This window comes from Ranitomeya variabilis, chromosome 1, assembly GCF_051348905.1.
Source record: "Ranitomeya variabilis isolate aRanVar5 chromosome 1, aRanVar5.hap1, whole genome shotgun sequence".
Classification (NCBI taxonomy): Eukaryota; Metazoa; Chordata; class Amphibia; order Anura; family Dendrobatidae; genus Ranitomeya; species Ranitomeya variabilis.
Genome location: NC_135232.1, coordinates 305962847 through 305976256, shown reverse-complemented (window position 1 = coordinate 305976256; position 13410 = coordinate 305962847). Strand labels below are relative to the sequence as shown.

At 45.5% G+C, this 13410-nt stretch overlaps 1 protein-coding gene across 2 annotated transcripts in view; it reads left to right on the top strand.

The window, feature by feature from the left end:
* The window catches only part of RBM19 (RNA binding motif protein 19), a 105839-nt gene that overhangs the window by 37442 nt on the left and 54987 nt on the right, over positions 1–13410 (top strand). For both annotated transcript variants that reach the window (XM_077296440.1, XM_077296431.1), the window contains exons 12-14: positions 5585–5694; positions 7471–7567; positions 7655–7765. In XM_077296440.1, the coding sequence (XP_077152555.1) occupies positions 5585–5694; positions 7471–7567; positions 7655–7765 (318 nt within the window). The remainder of the gene's footprint in view (positions 1–5584; positions 5695–7470; positions 7568–7654; positions 7766–13410) is intronic.

Sequence of the window (13410 nt, the reverse complement as noted above, 5' to 3'; positions counted from 1 at the left end):
ATAGGCCAGGACCACTACCAATTCGTGGCTCTCCCCTTTGGACTCGCCACGGCTCCCAGAGTGTTCACCAAGGTCATGGCAGCAACCATGGACGTCCTGCATTCCAGAGGCATAGTAGTCTTTCCATACCTGGACGATCTACTCATCAAGGCTCCCACCTTCAAGGACTGCGAGCTCAGCGTCTCCATCACAACCGATACTCTCAGTCGCATGGGCTGGTTAATCAACCTACAAAAGTCATCACCAACCCCGAGTCAGTCCCTGACCTTTCTGGGAATGTTATTCAACACCTCCAGGGGTCTAGTGCTCCTTCCCAAGGACAAGGCACTGGCCCTCCGACTAGCAGTTCGCACCCTCCTCCGCAAACCCCCTCGATCTCTCCGTTTTGCCATGAGAGTCCTCGGCAAGATGGCAGCAGCAATAGAAGCCGTCCCATTTGCCCAGTTTCACCTCAGACCTCTCCAACTAGCCATTCTCAAGTCCTGGGACAGGAATCCCTTCTCTCTCGACAGGGAGTTCCAGCTAACGTCGTCAACCAGAAGGTCCCTGCACTGGTGGCTCAAGCCAACCTCGCTAGCAAAGGGGAAATCCTTTCTCTCAGGTCAATGGAAGGTTCTGACCACCGACGCGAGTCTGACGGGTTGGGGTGCGGTGCACCTACACCACAGGGCACAGGGCAAGTGGTCCCCAGCGGAAGCGACCATGCCCATCAACATCCTGGAAATTCGTGCCATCCTTCTGGCATTGAGGGCCTTCCATCACTTACTGGCAGCCTCTCACATCAGGATACAGTCGGACAATGCCACGGCTGTGGCATATGTGAATCATCAAGGGGGGACCCGCAGCACCCAGGCGATGCGGGAAGTGTCACATATCCTCCGCTGGGCGGAGGACACAGGGTCGGTTCTTTCGGCGGTCCACATTCCGGGTGTGGACAACTGGGAAGCAGACTTCCTCAGCCGACAAGGAATAGACTCGGGAGAGTGGTCTCTCCATCCCGAAATTTTTCAACAGATCTGTCTCCGCTGGGGGACCCCGGATGTGGACCTAATGGCATCCCATTTCAATGCCAAGGTCTCCAACTTCATTGCCAGAACACACGATCCGCGGTCGCTCGGAGCAGACGCTCTGGTTCAGGACTGGACCCAGTTCCAGCTTCTGTATATTTTTCCACCTCTCCCCCTGATATCCAGAGTGGTGAGGAAGATCAAACAAGAGGGAGTTCCAACCATCCTCATTGCACCGGACTGGCCCAGACGCACATGGTACGCCGACATCGTACAACTCACAGCAGACGCCCCCTGGCATCTCCCCGACCGCCACGATCTTCTATCACAGGGGCCGTTCTACCACCAGAACTCAGGGGCTCTCAATTTGACGGCGTGGCCCTTGAGACCTGGGTTCTAACCCAGGCAGGGCTCTCGACAAATGTCATTGGAACCATGATCAGAGCACGGAAACCAGCCTCTGCCAAGATTTATTACCGTACCTGGAAAGCTTTCTTTACCTGGTGCGAATCTCGTGGCCAGATCCCACTCCCTTATTCCCTACCCAAAGTACTTGGTTTTCTCCAATCGGGTCTGGAGGCCAGGCTGTCATTGGGCTCGCTTAAGAGCCAGGTGTCAGCCCTCTCAGTGCTTTTCCAAAAGCGCATTGCTACCAATCCGCAAGTAAGGACTTTCCTTCAGGGGGTTTCCCGATTGGTTCCCCCCTACAGACGACCGCTAGAAACGTGGGACCTCAACCTGGTCCTGACAGCATTGCAGGAACCGCCCTTCGAACCCCTTAAGGAGGTCCCGCTCAGCCTTCTTTCCCAGAAGGTGGTTTTCCTGGTGGCAATCACCTCGCTACGCAGGGTGTCTGAACTGACAGCACTCTCCTGCAGACGGCCTTTCCTGGCATTTCACCAGGACAAGGTAGTTCTTCGTACGGTCCCATCCTTCCTTCCGAAGGTTGTGTCCGACTTCCACCTCAATGAGGAAATTTCACTACCATCCCTTTGTCCGGTTCCGGTTCATAGAGTGGAGAAGGCTCTGCATACGCTGGACCTTGTCAGGGCTTTGCGCATATACGTGTCTAGGACTGCGTCTTTCCGGAGGTCTGATTCCCTTTTCCTCCTTCCGGAAGGCAGCCACAAGGGTATGCCAGCTTCCAAAGCTACTCTTGCCAGGTGGATCAAATCCACCATACAAGAGGCGTACCGCCTTAAGAATTCTCCTCTTCCAGCCGGTATTACGGCACACTCTACACGGGCGGTAGGGGCCTCCTGGGCCATTCGGCACCAGGCTTCGGCACAACAAGTGTGTAAGGTGGCCACTTGGACTAGCTTACACACGTTTACTAAACACTACAGGGTTCATACCCAGTCCTCAGCGGACGCGAGCCTGGGTAGACGTGTCCTGCAGGCGGCGGTGCCATAAGTGTACGGGCCTGTCTGCACAATATTCATCCATTGCTTCCCACCCAGGGACTGCTTTAGGACGTCCCATGGTCCTGTGTCCCCCAATGAGGCGACAGAGTAAAGGAGATTTTTGTGTACTCACCGTAAAATCTCTTTCTCTTAGCCTCTAATTGGGGGACACAGCTCCCACCCTGTTGCCCTTTCCGGGCTGTTGTAACTGTTGAGTTCTCATATTGTTTCTTGAGCTCGTACATAGTTGCCTTCTTACAGGCATAATTATGTTATTCATGTTACGTTCCTCCTACTGCTTTTGCACAAAACTGGAGAAGGCTGATGCCGTCCAGGGGTGTATACTGCACAGGAGGAGCCACAGTTAATCTTTTTCAGATTATGCATAGTGTCGCCTCCTAGTGGACAGCAGCATAACACCCATGGTCCTGTGTCCCCCAATTAGAGGCTAAGAGAAAGCGATTTTACGGTGAGTACACAAAAATCTCCTTTTTTTTTTTTTTCACTGTTTAGGTACATCAGGGGGTCTCCAAACGCGACATGGTGCCCGCCATTAATTCTAGCCAATTTTTCATTCAAAAAGTCCCTTCTGAGCTCTGCCATATGCCCAAACAGTGGCTTCCCCCCACATACAGTGTATCGGCGTACTCAGGAGAAATTGCACAACAAATTTTGTGGTTCATTTTGTCCTGTTACCCTTGTGAAAATAAAGTTTGGGTCTAAATGTTTGTGAAAAAAGTAAAATGATCATTTTTTCCTTCCACATTGCTTTAGTTCTCGTGAAGCACCTGAAGGGTTAATAAACTTCTTGAATGTGGTTTTGGGTACCTTGAGGGGTGCAGTTTTTAGAATGGTGTCACTTTTGGGTATTTTCTGTCATATTGACACCCCAAACGCACTTCAAATGTGAGGTGGTCCCTAAAAAATGGTTTTGTAAATTTTGGAGAAATGAGAAACCGCTGGTCAACTTTAAACCCTTATATACCGTATATACTCGAGTATAAGCCGACCCGAGTATAAGCCGACCCCCCCTAATTTTGCCACAAAAAACTGGGAAAACTTATTGACTCGAGTATAAGCCTAGGGTGGAAAATGCAGCAGCTACCGGTGAATTTCAAAAATAAAAATAGATGCTCCATACCGTTCATTATGGCCCCATAGATGCTCCATATAAAGCTGTGCCACATATAATGCTCTGCACCGTTCATTATGGCCCGATAGATGCTCCACATAAAGCTGTGCCATATATAATGCTCTGCACTGTTCATTATGGCCCCATAGATGCTCCACATAAAGCTGTGCCACATATAATGCTCTGCACCGTTCATTATGGCCCCATAGATGCTCCATATAAAGCTGTGCCACATATAATGCTCTGCACCGTTCATTATGGCCCCACAGATGCTCCATAGAAAGCTGTGCCATATACAATGCTCTGCACCGTTCATTATGGCCCCATTGATGTGCCATAGAAAGCTGTGCCCCATATACAATGCTCTGCACCGTTCATTGTTGCCCCATAGATGTGCCATAGAAAGCTGTGCCCCATATACAATGCTCTGCACCGTTCATTGTTGCCCCATAGATGTGCCATAGAAAGCTGTGCCCCATATACAATGCTCTGCACCGTTCATTGTTGACCCATAGATGTGCCATAGAAAGCTGTGCCCCATATACAATGCTCTGCACCGTTCATTGTTGCCCCATAGATGTGCCATAGAAAGCTGTGCCCCATATACAATGCTCTGCACCGTTCATTGTTGACCCATAGATGTGCCATAGAAAGCTGTGCAATATATAATGCTCACATACTCACCTCTCTTGCTGCCCGCAGCTCCTCAGCGTCCCGTCTTGGCGTCTCTCCGCACTGACTGTTCAGGCAGAGGGCAGCGCGCACACTAGTACGTCATCGCGCCCTCTGACCTGAACAGTCAGAGCAAGAGGACGGGAAGACGGAGCCGCGCCCGGCATGTGGAACGGGGACAGGTAACTATGACATACTCACCTGCTCCCGGCGTCCCTGGCTCCTTATCCTGGACAGATGGTCTCCGGGTGCCGCAGCCTCTTCCTCTGTCAGCGGTCACCGTTACCGCTGATTAGAGGAATGAATATGCGGCTCCACCCCTATGGGAGTGGAGTCCATATTCATAACTTTAATGAGCGGTCCCACGTGACCGCTGAACAGGGGAAGAGCTGCGGCACCCGAACACCGTGGGACGGGCAGGGGGAGCGCCAGGAGCGCCGGGACTAGGTGAGTATGCGACAGTCCTCTCTCCCCCTCACCCGCCGACCCCACCGCCGATCATGACTCGAGTATAAGCCGAGAGGGGCACTTTCAGCCCAAAAATTTGGGCTGAAAATCTCGGCTTATACTCGAGTATATACGGTAGTTCTAACAAAAAAAAATTGTTTCCAAAATTGTGCTGATGTAAAGTTGACATGTGGGAAATGTTATTTATTATCTATTTTGTGCGATAAGACTCTCTGATTTAAGGGAACAAAAATTTAAAGTTTGAAAATTGCACAAATTTTCAACATTTTTGCCAAATTTCCATTTTTATTCATAAATGCAAGTCATATCGAATAAATTTTACCACTAACATGAAGTACAATATGTCACGAAAAAGCAGTCTCAGAATTCGTTGAAGCGTTCCAGAGCTATAACCTCATAAAGTGACAGTGGTTAGATTGTAAAAATTGGCCTGGTCACCAAGGGGTTAAATCAGCCACAAGATTCCATGAATATGGGCCTTTTTGTTTGGTGCACAAGAGATGCTCATATTTTTGGTCTTTGCCAAGGCTGCTTTACTTGCAAGGTAATAATGCCAAAAAGCCTAAACACACACCCCGAGAATGCTGTTAGCAACACCCCTTGCAAAGATTACCAGTAAATTAAGAGGTCCATATCTCTGGAATCATGTTGCAGGTTTAAAAAAAAAATAATAAATAAATAAATATGGAATAGTGAGTGGAGGAACGGGAATAATAAAAAAGGCAAAAACTGAGCACTTTTGACCTTGTGACAGGCCGTCTTTAAATTGTATGAGCACAAAACTTGGGGCCTATTTGGAAGGAAATGTTAGGCACTGCAAGTCAGCCCCATTACAGCGTTTGAGTGGTGTGAAGAGAGCGCGGGATCTAATACCCCTTATCGTCTTTTCGTTTCGTCTCCAGGGCCGCATGTTGCACGTCCTTCCCTCCACTGTGAAAAAGGAAGATGAAGGTGAAGCAGCAGCAAATTATAAGAAGCAAAAAGCTTTGAAGGACAAAGCCAACAGTTCCAGGTACTGTCCATAATCCTGACATCTAGTGATTGAGTAGGCAGCATGTATTATTGTCATCCAATTTCACAAGAGCAGGAATAAAGCTTTAACTGCTGCCCTATTATCTGCTGCTACATGTAACTATTTACTTTTTTCACCATAAGAAGTCATTGAAATCAGCAAAGGCAGCGGTTTGTAAAGCATTCCATATTTAAGTCACAAGTCTAAAGATGCTTATATTTAGCATGCAAGTGTCAGAGCAAAAACACTCCATCCTTTACCTATCTCTGATTCTGCTAGTTAAGAGTTTCATGATATACAATACATTTTGAAAACGATTCAGTCATGTTTGCACAGTATTGATGAACTGTAGCTTCTACTGTAATATCAGTAAAATTATTGCGAAGAATAATGATCATACCTGATCCGAAACGCGTCGAGAGTTATTGTACCTGTGTGTGTATCGTCCTGTGCCGTTTATTCAGTAATGCCATATCGGGATGTTAGTGGATTGATGGTGCATTGAAGAGAAGTATGAATAGAGAGGTGGTCAAACAGGGGCCCAGATACTCCAATGATGGGACTCGTGGACAAAAGAGTGCAGTACTTTGAGGTTCACATCAGCCCTATAGACCTTGAATGGAGAGAAAGGGCATCTACATGACTACCACTCTATTTAACCTTCCCTTCACTGTGGTTGTGTAGTGGGAAGGAAACCCCCATTTTACTGATCCGTGGGGTTCCTCCTGATCAGATATTTATCACCATCTAAAAATTTTCCAGGTGGGTGGATTTCAGACAATTTATATAGTCATTAAATAGATTAATATCGATTTCTGGAACAGAAATGTTTTCTTGTCCTCAAACTTGTTTTCACTTTTGTCGGGGTCGTAAACGACAATTAATCCTCATTCACCAGTCATTCCAAATTGTAGTGTGAGCACAGAACATCTGGTACCAATTAAAGTGACTCAGGCACGTAGCTGATTCAATTTTAGCTGATGTCCCGCATTCACCTCAGTGAGGAGCAGAGCAGCAACTGAACTTTATTTTCCAAAACATAGTACTAAAAAGGAATGCAATAGGTGGGGTTTAAGCAGTATACGTCTAGTGCTCAGTCCTTCTGATTCGTCGAACGTCTCCTGGTGGATTCCTCCTTTTCTTCACATTCCTTAAGTTTCGTTTCTGAGGAAATGAATCTTAAGCCTTCGGACACGAAACTGAACACTGGCGGCCATCTTTAAATACAATTACATTTGCATTAGCAGGGGAAAACTTATTGTTTCACAGTATAAAATATATAAAAGTACAAAGGTATATAAGAAAATATATTTTCACCTTGACACTTTAAAGAATAAAGGAGGATATTTTATGAGTTCAGTTGCGAAATCCAGTTCAGCCGAGACATGCTATAATCTAAAGTAAAGCTGTCGTAGAATCCAAGTCTAATATATAACGTGTGATCCTTGATAACATTATAATAAGTCAGATTTACAAACTGTAGGGTGCCACATGCCATCTGACACATCTGGTAATGCAGTTAGACACTGTTATAAAGTGTAGAGAAAGTATGGTGTGGATGGGTATGGTGCTTGTAAGATATGTCAAATGAATGTATAGCTTGCAACAGGTTTTTGATGGTTTTGGTCTAAAAATACGATAAGCTAGCCCAAAGCTGGTGTAAAGGTAGACAAACATGTCTATAAATGCACCAGCTATATCAAGCGTGAGCCACTGTGATACATTGGGTGTAGATTAATCTATTTATGTTCTCATTGTGTTCCCGTTCCCACTCAGTTCACACAACTGGAATACCCTTTTCATCGGGACCAGCTCAGTGGCCGAAGTGATTGCACAAAAGTACAACACAAGCAAGAGCCAAGTCCTGGATCATGTGAGTAATCGTCCTGCCTGCCTACAATATGTGAGTAGGAATAGTATTTCCTCCGCTCTGATACATTTTCTTCTTTATCCCAATCAGGAAGGAAAAGGCAGTGTTGCTGTCAGAGTTGCATTGGGAGAAACCCAGATAGTTCAAGACGTTCGTCGCTTCCTGCAGGAGCATGGCGTATGTCTGGATTCTTTCAGTCAGGTAATGTGTTCATGGTCTATCGTTCACACATTTCCCAATATTTAAAGGGTTATTCCCAAAATCGCATTATTTTTCACAAAGTACAGTAAATGTATAATTGTTACTAATACATAGACTAAGCCCAAAATAACTTTTTTTTTCTTGTATGTCTTTTCTTTCATCTCTATCTGCCCCTCTGTACATATAGCTTCTCTTGGCAAAATAGGCAGTGTTATTCTTGAAAAAGTACCGTATAAGCCGAGATTTTCAGCCCCTTGTTTTAGGCTGAAATTCCCCCTCTCGGCTTATACTCGAGTCATACCCAGGGGTCGGCAGGGGAGGGGGAGCGGGGGCTGTCTAGTAATACTCACCTGCTCCTGGCGCGGTCCTTGCACGTCTTTCCCCGGCACCAGCAGCTTCTTCCTGTACTGAGCAGTCACATGGTACTGCTCATTACAGTAATGAATATGCGGCTCCACCTCCCATAGAGGTGGAGCCGCATATTCATTACTGTAATGAGCGGTAATGGTGACCGCTCAATACAGGAAGAAGCTGCGGCACTGGGGAACAGGGACTGCACCGTGCCTGTAGCAGGTGAGTATAACGGGGAGGGGGAGCGCTGCGCGATATTCACCTGCTCCTCGTTCCGGCGCCGCTCCGTCTTCAGCATCTTCCTCAGTGACGCTAAGGTCAGAGGGCGCGGTGACGTGGTTAGTGCGCGCCCTCTGCCTGAACATCAGTGCAGAAGACGCTGAAGATGGAGCTGCGCCGGAACGAAGTCAGGTGAATATTGAAAGTTTCGGGGGCCTGAGCGGTGAGTATGTGATTTTTTTTTTTTTTTTTTTTATCTGGGTCTGTATGGGGCCATAGTCAACGTTTGTGCAGCACTATAAGGGGCAAGTGTCTGTATGGAGCATCTTATGGGGCCATAATTAACGTTTGTGCAGCATTATAGGGGGCAAAGATCTTTATGGACCATCTTATGGGGCCATAATTAACGTTTGTGCAGCATTATATGGGGCAAATGTGTCTATGGAGCATCTTATGGGGTCATTATTAACCTTTATGCAGGATTATATTAGGCATATTTTAATATGGAGCATCTTATGGGGCCATCATAAACTTTATGGAGCATTATATGGGGCTCCTGATTCAATATGGATATTCAAAAACACTTAACCTACTGATGTCTCAATTTTTTACTTTTATTGGTATCTATTTTTACTTTTGACATTTTCCGGTAGCTGCTGTATTTTCCACCCTAGGCTTATACTCGAGTCATTAAGTTTTCCCAGTTTTTTTGTGGCAAAATTAGGGGGGGTCGGCTTATACTCGGGTATATACGGTACATATCTCAGCAACACCTGCTTCTCCTCAATTTTGCAAACGTTTTCCATCTGTCATATGTGCACCTGAATAGTCCCACCTCTCCGAGTTATCATCAAGTTAATCTTAAGTGTAGATTTCACCTTCTGCTTCTGCGCGTTAAGTGGTCTTGTACTGTACCCTGCCTGGCCAATTTTATATTGTGCAATCTACATCTTTGTGGATTTACATCATTGTTAGCTTGTTTGTAGTGGAGCTCAACTCTCCTGCATTCCTCCAGAAAGGAACTCTCCTGCATTCCTCCACAATGGCAGTGCAGAGCTGTGTTTGTTGCCTGCTGCCGACAGGTCTGTTTTGGGAAACTGTACATGTCACTCAATTGATGCATATAGCAAAAGCTAATTTTATGTCACATGCATCAATAAAGTAGTATTTTAAATTACACATCACTGGTCTCTCAGCAGCAACAAACAGCTACTTAATCTAAGCCTTTGTACACACTCTCCTCCTGTAGTATTTATTCTTGGTTCCTCTATTCAGAGCCCCATCTGCAGTACATCACTTCAGTCAGCCCTTTATACAGAGCCCCATTCCAATTGCTACTTTTAGTGTCCTGCAGAGTCTATCTCATCTCAACCCCTTGTATATACAGTTCATCCTGCACTAAATATTTCCCCTCCGTCTGGATATACAGCCTATGCTGTAGTGTATCTCTCCTCTCAGCCCCCTTTATATACAGCCCATCCTGCAGCACATCGCTTCTCTTAATTACAAGCATCCAGGCACACAGCTACTTACTGGTATGAGCTCGCTGCACTAAAATGAATGAGTCTTTGTTCTAGAAGCTCCGTTCGACACTCAACAGAGCAATGCTGAATAGAAAAAGACAGTAATACACATGATCGACCATGGGCTGGAGCTCACAAAGGATGGTTCCAATGGCAACTGAAAGATTAATTAGAGCTTTTAGGGCCATATGTTCAAAACAAGGCAAATTTAAAATGGGTTTTATTGCCTCAAATGAATACCTATATGTGTACATTATAATGAGAGCACAGTGTGATTTTGGAAATACCTCTTCAACCCTTGTGTGTTTTCACTGATATACTGGGCTGCTAATAATTTACCTCTGTATATTTGTGTAAATCAAATGATCCTGTATAAACTATTGACTTTTTACCTGGTGTAGATTATGCATTGCGATTGTAGCCACACTACAGAAAGGGGACTCGGTGATGGTCCGTTATATCTAATATATGACCTTTCTTATTAAACTAAGCTAATCTTGAGGATGAAGGGGTACTGGCATTGCTAAGTAATGAAGGGTGTTAGCCTTTTCCTTTCTGCTGATAGTTAAATATATCCCAAGTATCAAACCTTTATTAATATCCTAAGAAAAGTCCATGAATATTTTTGTCCTATTAATCGCCTTTAAATTTTAGCAGTTCTACACTGTGTGCAGAATTATTAGGCAAGTTGTATTTTGATTACATGATACTTTTTATACATGTTGTCCTACTCCAAGCTGTTCAGGCTTGAGAGCCAACTACCAATTAAGTAAATCAGGTGATGTGCATCTCTGTAATGAGGAGGGGTGTTGTCTAATGACATCAAAACCCTATATAAGGTGTGCTTAATTATTAGGCAACTTCCTTTTCTTTGGCAAAATGGGTCAGAAGAGAGATTTGACGGGATCTGAAATGTCCAAAATTGTGAGATGTCTTGCAGATGGATGCAGCAGTCTTAAAATTGCCAGACTTTTGAAGCGTGATCACCGAACAATCAAGTGTTTCGTGGCAAATAGCCACCAGGGTCGCAAGAAGCGTGTTGGGCAATAAAGGCGCAAAATAACTGCCCATGAATTGAGGAAAATCAAGCGTGAAGCTGCCAAGATGCCATTTGCCACCAGTTTTGCCATATTTCAGAGCTGCAACGTTACTGGAGTAACAAAAAAGCACAAGGTGTGCGATACTCAGGGGCATGGCCAAAGTAAGGAAGGCTGAAAAACGACCACCTGAACAAGGAACATAAGATAAAACGTCAAGACTGGGCCAAGAAATATCTTAAGACTGACTTTTCAAAGGTTTTATGGGCTGATGAAATGAGTGACTCTTGATGGGCCAGATGGATGGGGCAGAGGCTGGATCAGTAAAGAGCAGAGAGCTCTACTCCGACTCAGACGCCAGCAAGGTGGAGGTGGGGTACTGGTATGGGCTGGTATCATCTAAGATGAACTTGTGGGACCTTTTCGGGTTGATGATGGAGTGAAGCTCAAGTCCCAGACCTACTGCCAGTTTCTTCTTCAAGCAGTGGTATAGGAAGAAGTCGGTATCGTTCAAGAAAAACATGATTTTCATGCAGGACAATGCTCCATCACATGCCTCCAACTCCACAGCGTGGCTGGCCAGTAAGGGTCTCAAAGAAGAAAAAATAATGACATGGCCCCCTTGTTCACCTGATCTGAACCCCATAGAGAACCTGTGGTCCCTCATAAAATGTGAGATCTACAGAGAGGGAAAACAGTACACCTCTCGGAACAGTGTCTGGGAGGCTGTGGTGGCTGCTGCACGCAATGTTGAGCGTAAATAGATCAAGCGACTGACAGAATCTATGGATGAAAGGCTGCTGAGTGTCATCATGAAGGAAGGTGGCTATATTTAAATTGTAAAGCGGTGCGGAATATGTTGGCGCTATATAAATAAAAATTATTATTATTATATTATTATTGGTCACAAATTTTTTGGGGTTTTGTTTTTGCTTGTCAGAAATGATTATTTCTAAATTTTGTGCAGTTATATTGGTTTACCTGGTGAAAATAAACAAGCGAGATGAGAATATTTGTTTTTTTTAAGTTGCCTAATACCGTATATACTCGAGTATAAGCCGACCCGAGTATAAGCCGAGACCCCTAATTTTGCCACAAAAAACTGGGAAAACGTAATGACTCGAGTATAAGCCTAGGGTGGAAAATGCAGCAGCTACTGGTAAGTTTCAAAAATAAAAATAGATACCAATAAAAGTAAAATTAATTGAGACATCAGTAGTTTAAGTGGCTTTGAATATCCATATTGAATGAGGAGCCCTATATAATGCTCCATACAGTTTATGATGGGCCCCATAAGATGCTCCATATTAAAATATGCCCCATATAATGCTGCACAAATGTTGATTATGACCCCATAAGATGCTCCATACAGACATTTGCCCCATATAATGCTCCACAAATGCTGATTATGGCCCCATAAGATGCTCCATAAAGATAGTTGCCCCATATAATGCTGCACAAATGCTGATTATGGCCCCATAAGATGCTCCATAGAGATATTTGCTCCATATAATGCTGCACAAATGCTGATTATGGCCCCATAAGATGCTCCATAGAGATATTTGCTCCATATAATGCTGCACAAATGCTGATTATGGCCCCATAAGATGCTCCATAGAGATATTTGCCCCATATAATGCTGCACATGGCCCCATGGAGATATTTGCCCCACATAATGCTGCACATGGCCCCATAAAATGCTCCATACAGACATTTGCCCCATATAGTAACATAGTTATTAAGGTTGAAGGAAGACTGTAAGTCCATCTAGTTCAACCCATAGCCTAACCCAGTGATGGCGAACCTATGACACGCGTGTCAGTGCTGACACGCGTAGTCATTTTCAGTGACACGCCGGCCGCGGCCCCATAGAAATTGCTTCTTTACCAGGGTCTGAAGGAGCGGAAACTCTCCTTCAGGCCCTGGGATCCATATTAAATGTGTAAAAGAAAGAATTAAAATAAAAAATATTGCTATACTCACCTCTCCGACGCAGCCTGGACCTCACCGAGGGAACCGGCAGCGTTCTTTGCTTAAAATGCGCGCGTTTACTTCCTTCCGTGACGTCACGGCTTGTGATTGGTCGCGTGCCGCCCATGTGACCGCGACGCGACCAATCACAGCAAGCCGTGACGTAATTTTCAGGTCCTGAATGCAGAATTAGGCATTAAGGACCTGAAATTACATCACGGCTTGCTGTGATTGGTCGCGTCGCGGTCACATGGGCGGCACGCGACCAATCACAAGCCGTGACGTAATTTTAAAATGCGCGCGTCTCCTGTGCAGAGCGTCTAGGCCTGGGACTTCCGGTAGGCCAGGCGCAGCTCCCGGAAGTCCCAGGCCTAGACGCTCTGCGTATGTATGGGGGGGATGAAGCGGCTTTAGGGTATTATCCCAGATACTACAGGACACCTGCAGATTCCTCGTGGAGACCGGGCCTCGATGGATCAGCACAATATTAGGCAAGTGATGAATTCCTCCCACACCTACATAAGCTGAACGTTTGTGTCTCGCT